At 42.3% G+C, this 15326-nt stretch overlaps 4 protein-coding genes across 4 annotated transcripts; all 4 read right to left on the bottom strand.

Annotated features, from left to right (window-relative positions):
* Positions 1-4387: 4387 nt before the first annotated feature.
* Positions 4388-6706, bottom strand: LOC131675565 (uncharacterized). Its single transcript, XM_058954583.1, has one exon. It carries the CDS (start codon positions 6704-6706, stop codon positions 4388-4390), a length of 2319 nt encoding a protein of 772 aa, XP_058810566.1.
* A 2302-nt stretch (positions 6707-9008) lies between these two features.
* LOC131675564 (uncharacterized) lies at positions 9009-10007 on the bottom strand. Its single transcript, XM_058954582.1, has one exon. The coding sequence runs from the start codon at positions 10005-10007 to the stop codon at positions 9009-9011; it is 999 nt and encodes a 332-aa protein (XP_058810565.1).
* A 175-nt stretch (positions 10008-10182) lies between these two features.
* LOC131675563 (uncharacterized) lies at positions 10183-11868 on the bottom strand. Its single transcript, XM_058954581.1, has one exon. The coding sequence runs from the start codon at positions 11866-11868 to the stop codon at positions 10183-10185; it is 1686 nt and encodes a 561-aa protein (XP_058810564.1).
* Positions 11869-12044: 176 nt separating this feature from the next.
* Positions 12045-12908, bottom strand: LOC131675562 (uncharacterized). The gene has a single exon (XM_058954580.1). The coding sequence runs from the start codon at positions 12906-12908 to the stop codon at positions 12045-12047; it is 864 nt and encodes a 287-aa protein (XP_058810563.1).
* Between the last annotated feature and the right edge of the window lie 2418 nt (positions 12909-15326).

Below are 15326 nucleotides of genomic sequence, written 5' to 3'. Positions count from 1 at the left end.
CGCCCGAGTCAAAGGCCGCTGGGCTGTTGAAAGGCCTACGCACGGGACAAATTTGCCTCGCGCGAATTGTCACCTATCACCAGCACCAGCCAGTGTATCTCTTGCTATTCGTTATGAAAGACTGGGGTAATATCTCTGCTTAATCGGCTTGGCGTTGCCGATACAAATCTCGTGTTTGATACCCAAGGCACACCCTAGGCCCTCGGGGGCTACTGCCTGCGTCAACGAGCCCAAGTGGCTCGGACGTACTTCCCCAGCGCGAATCGCGGGTGATTTTAAAACTTAACAAGAAAAAAAATAAACAAACCAAAACAAGACTAAACTAAAAAAAAAAAAAAAAACTTAACAATTAATAAACTCTGAAATAATAAAAGAAAAACTTAACAACGTGAATGGAGCTCAGTCCCATCCACAGCCAAGGCTCTGCAAAACGTCTGAAAAAATTAGTCACGGAGTGTTTTCACAAGCGGATCTTGGCAGTCCTAGTGTTGGACTCTCAGGGAAAACCGACGAGAAGGTGTCCGCCCCGCAAGCCATGGCTTCCATGGCCCCGGCTCCGCGCCGCACCTACTTAATTAGCAGGATACGACTCGCACTAAGCAGATAGTCGCAGAGAGATCGGCCCGATGACCGGTGGCGGGAATCACTTCCGCATCCCTCGAAGCGTGAGTGCCTAGCTCACCTCCGATCTCCCACACTACTTCTGGACTAATTGCTCTTATCGCAGTGCAGACCTGCAAGAGCACACGCAACAACAATAAAATAAATAAAACACAATTTTCTTTTCTTCTGCTAAGTAATTCGTGTATACTTAGCTGTTCTCTAGTCAAATTTTGATGTCTCACTAAGTAACTCAATACTTAGCCACCCTAGTCAATTGTTTTCTTTTCCGTCGCCTGATAACTTTATCTATCAGCGCCGTAGTCCATGAAAGTATTTAGCATTTCAATAGAACTACGTAGCGCTATCAGTGACATCGTTATTAGTTCAGATTTACTGAACCCTAGTCTCTTCAGGGACGTAATAGTTGCCTCCGGCAACGCTCCTCTCGATCCGTACACTACCGGGACGATCTCCACTGATGACGCACCTAGAGTGTTCATTACTACACTCTTAATATTACCGTACTTGTCGATCTTCTCTTTCGCAGCCGCTTTGAGAAACGATCTGTTCTCATAGCGAAGGGTAACATCGAGAATATAGGCTTTTCCATCATTCGCCTTGACGACGAGGTCCGGTCTATATCTCTGACCCTGACTTTCAAACATTTGCTCGACAAGCACAGCACTATTGCTTTCCTCTAGCTTGGTGGCTATCATCTCTTTGATTTCATCGTGACGATGAATTCGTTGGTCCTTGGTAGAGGTACATTCCCCTAGTATATGTCCTAACATCTCAAATCGAACTTTGCACCTTCTACAGCTGGTGTCAAAGTTCTCGTTTTGCATGCCCAGAAATCTTTTCATACACAGCCTTGTCGGATATGTATTCGTTCGCAGTGAGATAGCATTGGCTATTCTCGAATGCTTTAGCAGAGTATTATCAGTCAGCCACGTATTTCCTAGCGGAGACTTAAAGTCCAAGGCACCTTGTCCTTGCGACGGTTGATTGGCCCAAGTCTGAAGATAGCTCCTCTTGATTCTTTCTTTAGCTTGGTCTAGTTCTTTTAACCCATTAAGTGGCAAACGTCCGTGGCTGCAATGCTTCGATTTGACATTATGCCATTCGTACAATTCTCAATAGATTTAGATGAAATTTGGTTTCCTTATGTTTTAGTGTATGCTCTTTCGAAAAATCACCAAGTTTGTTTGAAAATCTTGACAGAAAAAAAAATATGGCCGATTTTTTCGAAAAAATTCCAAATTTTTTTCAGCTTTTCTACAAATTTCGCTCTGTTGAAAAGAAATGGACCATAAAATAGGCTCCTTAAATAATTTTTTTCGCGACATGGGACAATTATCTTTCAAGCGTATTCGACTTTATTAAAAAATGTTGATTAGAAAAAAAAATATGGCGGTTTTTGTATCGTAGTGTAATTTAGAAATTCATGATTTTTTTACTCGAAAAATATCAACTTTTTGAAAAAAATATTATAGAACAAACAGTGCTTAGAAGTGGTCAAGAAACATATAAGAATTTTTGAAATTTGAAAATTTTTTTAAAAATAGAAAATTGAAAATTTTTAAAAAATTTTATAATAATTAAGTTTCTCTCTAAACATCTTTTTTTGACAATTCTTAGTGATTTTATGGCTGGTATATATTTGAATTCAACCGAAAATGTAACGGAAATACAATCCAAGTTTTGCGAATTTACGCAGCTAAATAAATTTTTTTAAATTAAAAAATCTCCACTTTAATAATTTTTTTGTTTGTATTTTTGTTTATATTTTTATATTTTGTAATTTTTGTTTTTTTGAATTTTTTTGTATTCAATTTTTATGTTTTTAGAAATATTTCTTTTTGACAATCATTTGTTACCAATTATTTACTTGTGTAAATTAGCAAAGCATTGACTACAATAATACTTTTTACACTCTTTGCACATGTAAAACGTATGAGTAGCACATCCTTGTCCATTGCAAGCTCTTCTTCTGATAGTTAGGCTCAAATTGTGGTTTTTCAAATCACCTAATTTAGCGTTTTTGACATAACTATCTACAATACTCAAAGCGAATTTCTTTGCGCTTACTTTTTTTTGCCTGAACATGCATTATAGAGTATTACTGCATTTGCAATAGAAGACTGGATAATTCTCATCAATATTGGCCAAGTCCATCTCTTACTTCTAATAATAGGTAATAAAGCACTACAGTACTGTTCGTGTAGGTCAACACTTCCCATAAATAAGTTATAAAGTGAAAACACAAGTGGCATAGAAATGTCAGTTCTCATTTTTTTTCTTTGGAGTAGCGTTTCACTTCTTTTGTTGGTGTAACACCAGCTGCAGTTGAAATAATCGAAACTTGTTTAGAATCTACCACGATTACGAAATTCATTCCGCTATTTTTTTCATATTAAACTTTAAAAGTTCCACGAGGAGTTTTTTTTATCAATTTCATTTCATTTCAACTCATACATTTATTTAAAAGTGGTAAAAATAAGCACTTCCAAAAAAAAGTATAAATATTTTTGGATTTTCGGGAAATTCAAATATTCAATTTTCCAAAAATTTTCCAAATTATTTAGTAAAAATTCACACGTATTCCTCGATCAATTCTAAGCACTTTTTGTTCTACAACAATTTTTCCAAAAGTTGACATTTTTTGAGTAAAAAAATCATGAATTTCTAAATTACACTACGATACAAAAATCGCCATATTTTTTTTTCTAATCAACATTTTTTAATAAAGTCGAATGCGCTTGAAAGATAATTGTCCCATGTCGCGAAAAAAATTATTTAGGGAGCCTATTTTAGGGTCCATTTCTTTTCAGCAGAGCGAAATTTGAAGAAAAATTGAAAAAAATTTGGAATTTTTTCGAAAAAATCGGCCATATTTTTTTTTCTGTCAAGATTTTCAAAAAAACTTGGTGATTTTTCGAAAGAGCATATACTAAAACATAAGGAAACCAAAGTTCATCCAAATCTATTGAGAATTGTACGAATGGCAAAATGTCAAATCGAAGCATTGCAGCCATGGACGTTTGCCATTTAATGGGTTAACGTAAGCGGCCATGCCTTTGGCGTAGCCGGCTAACTTCTTCTGCATGCGATCTGTTTCCATCACTCGACGTGTTAAAGTATCTCACGACTCCATTGCCTTCAAACCATTCCTTAGAGCCGCTATTAACACCATCGACTTTATGTTGATCAAACCAAGTCCGCTGTATTTTCTGGGCGTATACATATATGCAGTGCTTATCTTGTCGCTTATGTGCAACATTCGTTTATAGTTTGATCTAATGACGGAATCGATCGCTTCAAGAGCCGTCATGGAAGGCGGACTCATGATTAGTCCGTAAACGAATTTCGGCAACAAGTATTTATTAAGTAAGTCGATCTTCTGCATCGGCTTCAACAGCAGCAAATGAGCGCGATGTATCAATTCTTCAAAGGCTTCGTGTTCGAAGCCTTATATCAGTCCTCTCCATGGTGTGATACTTGTACCGAGATACTTAATAATTTGATCTGCTGTTGCAGGGATTTTAACTCCATCAATCCGTAAATCCGGATCTTTTACGCAATAAGTCTTGCCCGGGAGGGGTTTGATTTCAAAAGCCACGCATTTATTTAGAGCTATTTCCATGCCTAGGCTTTTGAAAAACTCAGCGGCAGTCCTCATCTGAGCCGCAGCCTCAGCGCCATCCATTGCAACAGTGACTAAGTCATCTGCGAATGCCGCCGCTGCCAGCTTATTGTCTTCTATTGTGATACCCCTGCTTTCTACCTATATCTTGTCAACTAAGGGCTCTATACACAAGCAGAACAGCAAAGGGGATATCGGATCGCCCTGTTTAACTCCTCGTCGCAATTTAATCTTCACGGGTTCTCCGTCAGTTTTAATCTCGGTGAAGCACTCTTCGTACATGCTGCCTATGTACTCGGCTGCTCGGCGATGTATACCCTTCCTCATTAGTGCTGGAACAATCGCAGAGTGAGGAACTGTATCAAACGCCTTCGCTACATCATCCACACTGAATGTAGCTCCCTTTGTCTTTACCAACTGAATAGCTGCTCCCAGAATATTCACGTTAGCATAGCAACCATTTTCATCTATGAAACCTCTCTGTCGGTCGGTCTTCGTAATGACCGACCGAATTCTCCTGTCCAACATAGATGAGAAGAGTCGAGAATTAAGCGAACTGATAGTAATCGGTCGCCAATTCTTTACCTCTGCTAGATCTTTTCCGGCTTTTGGAATTAGCGTCGTCCTGTTGCGAGACCAAGCCTTCGGGTAACGTCTACTCAACAACAATAAGTTGAAGAACTTGGCTAGAACAATTGCTACTCCCTTTTTCATGAGCTCACTCTTAGTGATCCCATCAGGACCCGCTGCTATCGAATTATTTGTTGACTTTAACTTTTTAGTCATCTCTAAATCAGTAATAGGTACAAAGATACACTCCATAGGAGTAGCTGCTTCGATCCTTGTTGGTAAATAGATTTGATCAACATTTACTGGGCCGGTCACGTCCCAGAGCCTACTGTACAGTTCCTTTACTGCTACTGATGCAGGTGGCTTCTCTTTTTGCAGCAGTGAGAAGTCATTTTGTACGACAATGTCCGCTAGCTTCTTCGGATCATTGTCGTATAGGTCCTGACACCGACTATAGGCATATCTGCGCTTGTCGGTCCTATTTGGGCGAGTTTTCGCATTCGCTCGCCTTCGTCCGTGATGTCGTCGTCGATTGGACACTTTTCTTCGACAACTATTCTGACGTCTTTCCTTTGTTGGGTCAACGCTGTCCTTAGGCATTAAGTTCTTTTCGATGCTGTCATAAAGAGCATCGATCTCGTCGCTGGCTATGATACGACTCGCCGATAACTCTTTAATTTTGGACACTATTAGTTCCCAAGACGGCGAAACTTGTTCGACTGACAGTATCTTGCCTCGTAGAGCCTCGACCCACTCCGTGGGTTCTTCCAGTACCTCCACATCAGATAACATCTCAACCGTATCGAAAAACTCCTCTGTGACCGAGGAGTCATCGCTTGGCTGAACATCATCGATGGCGTCTATCGAAGGTACACTATGATCAGCATCGTCGCTCTCACTCGCGACCACTACTTCGTCCCTGGTACGAGAAGGCATCGGCAACTGTTCTTCCGAACAGCTGTCAATAGCTATGTCCTCTTCATGATTAATCTGCGGACGGAGTGGAACCAGGTTCACAGGGGGTATCTCTTGTAAGACCTGTGAAGGACCTACAGCTCCCTCTGACTCGTCATCAGAGTCTACCCACTCCGTCTTACTGCCTTTTCTCTCGTACCATGTCCCTTGCCGCTTCATTTCTGCGACAACTTTGTCAAGTTCTCGGCGTTTTTCGCCGATCTGTCTGTTTGTTTTCGAGGGCATATGATCCTCGATGGCCTTATTCGGATAAGGCCTGTCTTTATACACCGCATTCAATCTGTAAAGTCGGCGAATTTCTCTATTCGACCATTTACTCTTGGGAGCCCCCTTTGGTTTGTGGTCTTTGCTTGCCTCTGCCACCCGCTTGGCATTGTGAAGCTCGGAGTGCTCGTGTCGCTCATGTTGCGACAGGTCGCTCTTGGTTTTGAAGGATTTTTCGCAGACCGTACAGCGAAAAGCGTATACTATACTTTCTTGTTCACTCGTACCCTTGCACCTTGACCAGTGAACAATCCAGCCGTGACATCTGTCAAACACGGCTGCGCACCTTGAACATTCCCATTTAGCTTTGGCGTTCAGGTGCTGCTCGTCTATATGCCGTGCAAGTTCTTGTGGCTTGATATATAGACGAGCCGAGCCAGCTTTTAAGCATTCGGGGCAAGATGTTGGTGCCCCGAATGGTACTCCGATTTTATGGATGGACTTTTCCATGATCGGCCACCTTTCTGTGGTCCTGCCATTTGGGTTAAACTCCCCGACGGCTGGAGCTTGGACCGCGGGATTTGCACGTCTCCGCACAGCACCCACCCCAGGCGCCTCCGAGGCATTACTGTTGTTGTAGCTCATTTGAGAAAGGTAGATGCAGTATCCACTGGATAATTCCAGCTGGCTCCTCCGACAGAGCCTCCTCATCTAGGTAGCTAAACACGAACTCGCCGCCCGACCAAAATTTTGCACAACGTGCCCCAGCCGACCTCGCGGTCGGCCAATGGTGCGACGCAATGTGCATCATGGGCGTTGCTAAGCGGGCCGCATTCCGCCACCCGAAGAAGAGATGTTCACTATCCATCCGGATGACTTGTTTCCAAGTCATACCTTCGCCGTACGAGACGGCTAGCTGGGGACGGAAGTCCCCAGCTCAATGACAACCTTCGTTCTTTCTTGTTTTCTCTAGCAACCGTACTGGTTGCTAGAGTCAACTGTAGCCCCACCACGTAGAGGTTTGTACATCCGCACATGCGAGTGCTAGCAAGCGTTCAAAATAACTAGACACTTACTTCGGGTCGGTCAGCGGCTAACTTCGCCACCAGCCGAGGGGCAACCACAACTCCTTCTCCACATGCATTGCCTTCGGCCACGCGCAGGGCTTCCAATGACACGCATCGCTTGGGCTGGTGCACACTAAGGTGCACCAACCTTCGCCTTTCAATAATGCTAAGTCATCTTCCACCACACGCATGACTTTCCACAACACGCAAGGCTGGAGGTAGTCAAACGCAGCCCACCGCTCTGACCACAAATTTGCACAACGCAAAATGGCGGACCTCGCCGTCCGCCAATGGTGCGCAGCGCGCATCATGATCATCGCTAAATGTTCCGCACTCAACCACCCTCCTTTAAGAGAGTCATAGTTACTCCCGCCTTAAGAGTCTCGTCCATTGTTCTGTCCAGCAATGCTCTTTGTTTTGTCTTGAAAAGTTCACCTCTAAAATGCCATAGGTGGCATTTCAGCAATTTTTTTTGAAAGGAATTAAAAGGAAATGATTTTAATGAAATAACTTAATTTCGCGTGATTTGACCCTTAAGTTTACAAAATGAATCAACCTTTAAGGTTTGATTTAAAACTGGTCCCTATGGTTTGTTAATGTAGCACTGGTGACAAATAAAATAACACTGTTTTTTTGTGGGAAAAAAGCCTTTCGGCATAAAAAAACCCAATTTATTAAGACGATACAGATTGGATAAATTCGGATGAACTTGAATGAAAGAATAGAGTGACGCCGCACAAAGTGACACGCACAAATGTCGCAATTATTTTCGCAAGATACTACCAAGTGTTCACATAAATTCTACGCGCGCACGCGCGCAGATGATTTTTGCTCACAGACTCACACACTAGATAAATGTTGCTGGTGATATCGATGATATCGCACCAAGATAATTATAGAGAAAGATGAAGTTAGCTTGATATCGGTGATATCATACAAAATGAAAATAGGATTGACAAGATTGATGAAATTAGCTTGATATCGGTGATATCACACAAAGGCAATAGTAGATAGAGGAAAAGGTTCGTAGATTACTACCTGTAATCACCACGTGGCAAGGGCCACTTATTTGTTGTAGTTATAGATAAAGTAAGCAATAGATTTGCGCAATACATTGTTTTGCGTCTTTCATATTGTTAGTCGTTGACGATTTTAGTTATCACGATCACAAATCGAACCGGATTCCATTGAATTTCACGGATGCAAACGAGGGCAAAAACTCGCGATAGCCCTGCACACAATGGCCGCTCGAGCTATACTGACGATGTGCTCGTGGTTAGATTGGCGCGAACTCGCCAAAAAACCGCGAAAGCATGCGCAGTTGGTGGTGCCATCTCCCTCAGTTCTCACTCAAGCTCGGCTGTCACGCTCACACATACACACACACATGAGACGACGGAACATACTCCCGACCGACGCTGCGAAATATAAGTTAGACTTAACCTATGAAGCAGATTACGCTAGTAATATAATGAAGTTATAGATAAATACAGAGGATTCTTAATTCAAAAGTGACTAACGCAATCATAGAACGATACCATATTTACAACTTAAGCCAGTTAGTAACTAGAATCTTTGGTTACTTGCGAACGGACTAGACAAGTGGCGACAAACAATTTCCGTTGAAGGGATTGTTTGATTGATTAGGTTGATCACATATCGGGATTAAGCTAGATTGAACAAGGATAATGTCTTTATAACAAAAACGTACAACTACCCTAAATACAACAATTGCACGATAGGATTCGAAGTCTCAACTTCCCCAGGATCCAATGTACCGGATTGGATATCACGAACCAGAGGTTACCCTTCTGGCCTTCTGGTTGTAGAACTCTCTGAGTTCTACCATTCTCGGACCAGGCTTCATCGCTCTTCCAGAATACGCCGTAGTTCGACTCGATTATGGCAAGTCAAAGCGCGCACATCTGGGGCGTTCCTTTCATCGATCATACCCCCTGAAGTTGTTGAGACTTTGAAAGAGGCGGATCATCTTGAACCACCGGCAACACGCAAAGTCGAGTGATATTGCGTTTATATACGTCCGAGGAAGTCTTCACAGACGCAACCCGAGCGATGCTGTCACTCCCAGGAAAGACCTCGAGGACCACTCCCAGTGACCATTTTGCGCAATGTGTGAGATCGTCCATGAGAAGGACGATCATTCCAGGTTGGAGTGTCGAGTTGGAGGTTTCCCATTTTTGCCGAATCTGAAGTTCGTGTAAATACTCCTTATGCCATTTGTCCCGGAAATTCTGACGGGCATTGATCAAGAACTTGGATGTGGAAAGACGATTATCTGGAACTGATAAAAGAGATTTTTCGGGTAAGACATTTATAGGTCTATCGATCAAAAGGTGAGCTGGAGTAACTGCTAAAGGATCATTCGAATCGGCGGAGAGAACACAAAGAGGTCGTGAGTTTAAGATCGCTTCAATTTTTATCAGGAAGGTTTCTAGTTGCTCATAAGTGAGCTGTTGATTTAGGACGTGCTTCAAATGATGTTTAAAGCTCTTAACAGCCGCTTCCCAAAGACCCCCAAAATGTGGCGATAAAGGAGGGTTGAAGTGCCACTCCACACGTTTCGCAATCCTATTTTCTCCGACTTGTTTGCGGAATTCGGGGCTTTCGAACAAATCGTAGAGTTCCTGAAGCTCACGATTTGCTCCCACAAAATTGGTACCGTTGTCAGAATACATGTGACTAGGGAGACCTCGACGACATGTAAAACGGTCAAAGGCATCTAAGAAACCTTGAGCGGATAAATCGAGAGCCAGTTCGATGTGAACGGCCTTTGATGCTAAGCATACGAAAACACAGCCATACACCTTGAGGAAGGACTTGTTACGATGAGCCTTCTCCTTGATGAGAAGTGGACCAAAGAAATCGACCTCTGTACGATCAAAGGCAGGGGATTCTGAAACTCGAGGCTCCGGCAAATTTCCCATTTGCGCATGAGCTATAGGTGGTTTTTGACGAATGCAATCTACGCAACGTCGAATAACTCTCTTAACTTGATTTTTTCCATTCAAGATGAAAAATTTATTGCGAACAGCATAGAAAGTGGTTGAAATACCAGCGTGAATGTTGGAAAGGTGAGTCTGACGAATAATCAAGTCTGTACTATGATGGTTCTGAGGCAAAAGAATCGGATGCCTTTGATTGTATGGAAGCTGAGACTTGTTTAAACGTCCATACACGGATAACCTTATCGTCTCCTAGGGGAGCCAAGTTCTCGAAACTAGTTCCCCGTTTGAGGGAATTACAAGTTTGAGACAATTTTCGAAGCTCATTGGGAAACCTTTCTTGTTGCATCGACTTAACGATGCTAATTTCGGAAGCCATGACTTCCGAAGGAAGAAGGGGACGAACTAACTGAAGAATTTTCTTCATCCTGATTGAAGATTCTTCGACGTCGGGAAACAATTGAGTTGTCTTACCTCGATCACGAGACCTTTGTCTCCATCGAAAAACATATGCCATTACTCTAGTCAATCGACCGTAGACGGAGAAACGTGAATAGATTTCGCTGAATGATGAACTTGGCGTTGTCAACAGACACACTCCTTTCTTAAGACCAGGAAGCTCTTTAGGAGAAGTTTCAACGGATTTGGGCCATTCTTGTGAAGGCAGGGAAAGCCAAGATGGTCCTAAAGTCCAAAGTGAGTTATCTAGAAAGTCAGCTGGTAGTTGTCCTCTAGAAAGGGCGTCTGCAGGGTAGTCCTCTGAACGGACGTGTCTCCAAGAAACTTGTTCACCTAACGTTTGAATATCAGCAACTTTGTTGGATTCGAAAACTCTGAGGAGATGAGGAGCCTTTTTCAACCACGCGAGAACAATAGTGGAATCAGACAAAAAAATTGTTTGATCAATTGGGAAATCGAATTGAGATTTAGTATCGACGTAAAGTTTTTTAAGAACGGAAGCAGCGCACAATTCCAATCGAGGGATTGTTACGCCGCTCAAGGGAGCAACTCGAGATTTACTACAAACCAAGCGACTTATCACGTTGTTTGAGGAGTCTACAGATTTCAAGAACAAGCATGTACCATAACCGTAGTTGCAGGCATCACAGAAGCCATAAAGTTCAATCCTAGTTGGATTTGGAATTAAAAATTGACGAGGAAACGAGACCTGTTTCAGAAGTGATGATTGAAGAACAAAGGATTTCCATTTGGTATGGATATCTTGAGGAAGCGATTCGTCCCAGCCAACCTTGGCCTTCCAGCAATCCTGAATCAAGGTTTTGGCAAACAATACGACCGGTCCTAATAGACCTAAAGGGTCAAATATCTTTGAGATTTTAGATAAAAGCTGTCTTTTGGTTAAAGTAGCTTGAAGATCGATACAACTCACAGAATATTGCAGGATGTCCCTTTGAGAATCCCACACGACACCCAAAGTTTTCTGAACGGGATCTTCTCTGATAACACAGTCAAGATCGAACACCTTCTTGTCAATGGTATTCAAAGCAGATAAATGATTTGAAGCCCATTTTCGATTGATGAAACTACATCGGCGCAACAAAGCTATCATTTCATCACGAATTGCCAAAAGTTCTTCAAGAGTATTTGAACCAGAAATAAAGTCGTCGACATAAAAGTCACGAAAGAGTAATTTACTAACTCTTGGAAAATCTTTGGCCTCGTCACGAGCAAGTTGTTGAATGGTGCGAATTGCAAGGACTGGAGCTGCAGCTACCCCAAAAGTAACTATATTGAGTTGGAAGGTCTTGACCTCTCCTTTATGATACCAGAGAATCCTTTGGTATTTTCGATCATCGGGATAAATTAAAATCTGACGATACATCTTTTCGATGTCGGCAGTGATCACAAAGGAGTGAGTACGAAAACGATGAACTTGTTCAAAAATAGTGTTTTGTATAGTTGGGCCTACCATGAGCGTATCATTGAGAGAAATGCCCGTAGAATTTTTAGAAGAAGCGTCGAAAACAACTCTAACCTTAGTAGTCTCACTAGATTCTTTTACGACTGCATGATGGGGTAGAAAATAACCATCTTGGTTACCTCACAAAGAGTCATGTGACCCAGAGAAATATACTCATCCATCACCTTGGAATACTCAACCTTCAGTGACGGATTCTTAGCAAATTTTGCTTGGAGAGAATCGAAACGTTTGAGAGCTTGAGACTTAGAATTACCCAAATCAAATTTGGAGTTTCTGAATGGAAGACGAACGATGTAACGACCAGAAGAATCACATTGGGTGTGAGTAACGTAATGTTGTTCACATGCAACCTCATCACGAGATTTATTGGGCTCATGATCAAGATCTTCGATCAGCCGGAAACGTTCGATGAGCTTGTCTAACTTAACCATGTGACAAGACGTAGAACTATAAGATGACTGGTTAATGTTCTCACCAGCCACAATCCATCCTAAACTCGTCTTTTGCAAAATGATCTCGGAATTTTCCCGTTGGAGTTTAATCTGACCAACGGCTAGAACTGATAAGGTGACACCGGATGATAGCAAAACATCAATAGACTTGGGCAAATGAAACTGAGGATCTGCTAGTTTTATGTTTTTGGGAATGTCGAAGAACTCACGTGGAAAAACGTCGTTAGGCACGGCTTCGGCAATCTTTGGAACTATTAGAAGTTGAATTTGTTGAATATGGTTGTTATATTTAGAGTGGATACTAGCTTGAATGTACCTTTGTGAAACAGTGCATAAACCATCAACTGCTCCAATGCTGACTGAACAGGGAAACTCAGATAAACGCAAAGATTTTGCAAAATTTTCGGTAATTAAATTTACAATTGAACAAGAATCTAATAAAGCGCGTGCCACGACAAGATTACCACGATTGTTTGTGACCTTGACCATAGCTGTAGTCATTAATTGTGACTCTGAAGGAAAAGCCACTGAAGTAAGTGTGCGTTGGATTAGTCAACTTGAGGAATCGGTGGGAGTGGAGGATTTATTTCCACTTGGTTTGGACATTATGTATTATGGAGCAGAGTGTGGTGCCTTTTGCCACACACTTTACAAGTTTTCGTGCTACCGCACGGGAATTTATGGGCCCAGAGACAATTGAAACAAAGCTTGTTATTCTTTGCGAAATCCCAGCGTAATTGAACGTCGAGAGATTTGAAAGATTCGCATTTGAAAAGTTGGTGCGAACCTTTACATTTGGGACACACCAGAGGTGTTCAAGCCGTTGGAGTTGACGAAGTCGACGGCTGAGAGAGCGTGGTGGCGAAAGAGGTGGCAGTGGTTTTGGAGCTTTTTGAAGCTCGTTGAGGATTAGAAGCAGCGGGACGCTTTTTCGAGTTAGATTGATAATCATTGGATTCATCAAAAGCTTCTTGCTTGAAAATGGCTCTCTGGATGAATTTGAACAAAGAGTCCAACGATGGTAACTCATTGACATCTAACTTGTCGTTCCAACGACCATAAAGATAAGGAGGGAGGCATCTTTCAATACAACGAACCACCAGATCCTCGCCATAATTTACATCGAGGCGTTTGAGGACGTTGATATGTTGCCGAGCCGAATCGTACAATTCAGAAAGAGTGACCTCCTTTTGGTCCTTGTGCTTTCCGACCTTTGGAAGATCAAGCACGGCATTCAGATGCCGAGTGGCTGCGATACGCTTGTGATCGTAAAAATCGAGGAGAGCTCGCCACGCATTGAGATAATCTTCCGCATTCATCTCATACTCATCGATCTTAGCGCGGGCGCTGCCTATCACGCTCGTGAATAGGTAATGAACCTTATCATCATTGGAGAGTGCATTTTGATTGTGAACAAGAGCGGTAAATTGACTCTTGAAAGAAGCTCACTTCGCGCGAGAACCGTCAAACTTTCATATCTTCATCTGTATCCAGTACGGTCTTGAATAACTTGATGAAGTTCACTCCTAAAATACATTCGTCAACAAGAATAGGGAGTATAGCTACTCTCGTCGGTAATGTGAAACTTCCTGCCAATATAAGTAGCTTAACGTGACTTGTAATTAGTAGTTTCGTATCATCCGGTAAACCAACTAAATCGGCGTCAGCAATTTCAAGCCTCATGTTCAAAGCTGACGCCACTTGTAACGTCGATGTATTCATAGCTGTTGTTGATGCTCCTGGATCATATAATGCTTTGAATCTAAAATTCCCAATGTTGATCGGTATTCATCATCGCGTCTCTTGCTCTGGCATATACAATATCTAGTTACCAAATGGATATCTGTTTGCCCTTCAAGACGCTCGTGTGCATGTCATTTTTCAATTTGGAGGTGTATTTAGGATGCCCTCGTGGGTTTCCAGGTCTTGCGATACCATGAGTTTGGCCGAGAAATATCCAATGTAAGCACCTCCCACCTCCATTGCGTCTGAATTGACGGGTTTTTCTTGTTGAACTCTTTACCAAACCATGTATAGTATTTATTAACACATTACCTTATGCGTTTGGATCGACCAACTTTTTTTTCCTTGTCGTCATTTCTTCGCATAAAGATTATACTGGACTGGATCCATTTTCAGCGGTATAATCCGGGGCGTTCTATATTAAATTAGGAGCGAGTTTAACTCTGTATAACCGCTATTTTTCTCGTTTCCTTTATTACATTTAGAGCAATACCGGCGATTATGTCCAAGTTGACGGCGCTCACTGCATTTAAGTGGCTCGGAGTAGTATCCCTTTTTTCGACTGTAACCAGTCTGCTCGGTTCAACCCTCGAGAGCCGAGCCCACCCTTCCGTAATTATGCTTAAAGGCGGCTAGGAGATCCTGTAGTATTTTGGTCATTAGTTTAAGAGGTTTGGCGTCTGGCGCATTTCCCTCGCTCGATACGGCCGTTATAGTTTCATTTTCACTTTCTTGAATCGTAGCGGCAGCATTCGCGGTTTGGTGTGCTATCTTTTCTATCACTCGCTCGATCATATCCAAACGGTCCTTTGCGTCTGGTTTCTCCGAGTCGATAGCACTGATTTTCACCTTCTTGCTCGTAGTTTCCCTGCTGGACGAGTGATACCGTACTTATGGGTATAACGTTGTCTGGGGGTCAGAGATTATCTGCCTTACCTTCCTCTGGTTCAGCGTGTGTTGCGCCACGGATAACAGGGAATTTAACTCTCTAACCGTTGAGATCGAGAGCAGTACCAATTTTTGAATTTTCAAGAGGAGATTTGCGTGCAGCAGGTCTAGTTACCTCTCATACTCGTCCCTGAACTAAGGAACTAACTGACTGAATGTCTACTATTCGTCTTTCATGGCTTCAAACCATGTCAACTCTAAACCGGACAACACTTC

Source organism: Phymastichus coffea, unplaced genomic scaffold (assembly GCF_024137745.1).
Source record: "Phymastichus coffea isolate CEN01 unplaced genomic scaffold, Cenicafe_Pcof_1.1 PCOF00025, whole genome shotgun sequence".
Lineage (NCBI taxonomy): Eukaryota > Metazoa > Arthropoda > Insecta > Hymenoptera > Eulophidae > Phymastichus > Phymastichus coffea.
The sequence above is the reverse complement of the archived record's forward strand: the minus strand, read 5'-3'. Positions and strand labels throughout refer to the sequence as shown.

Bases quoted from the DNA above. Each gene is read 5' to 3' on its own strand.
- LOC131675563 (XM_058954581.1), bottom strand. From the start codon at position 11,868: ATGTATCGTCAGATTTTAATTTATCCCGATGATCGAAAATACCAAAGG.
- LOC131675564 (XM_058954582.1), bottom strand. From the start codon at position 10,007: ATGGGAAATTTGCCGGAGCCTCGAGTTTCAGAATCCCCTGCCTTTGAT.
- LOC131675565 (XM_058954583.1), bottom strand. From the start codon at position 6,706: ATGAGGAGGCTCTGTCGGAGGAGCCAGCTGGAATTATCCAGTGGATAC.
- LOC131675562 (XM_058954580.1), bottom strand. From the start codon at position 12,908: ATGGTCAAGGTCACAAACAATCGTGGTAATCTTGTCGTGGCACGCGCT.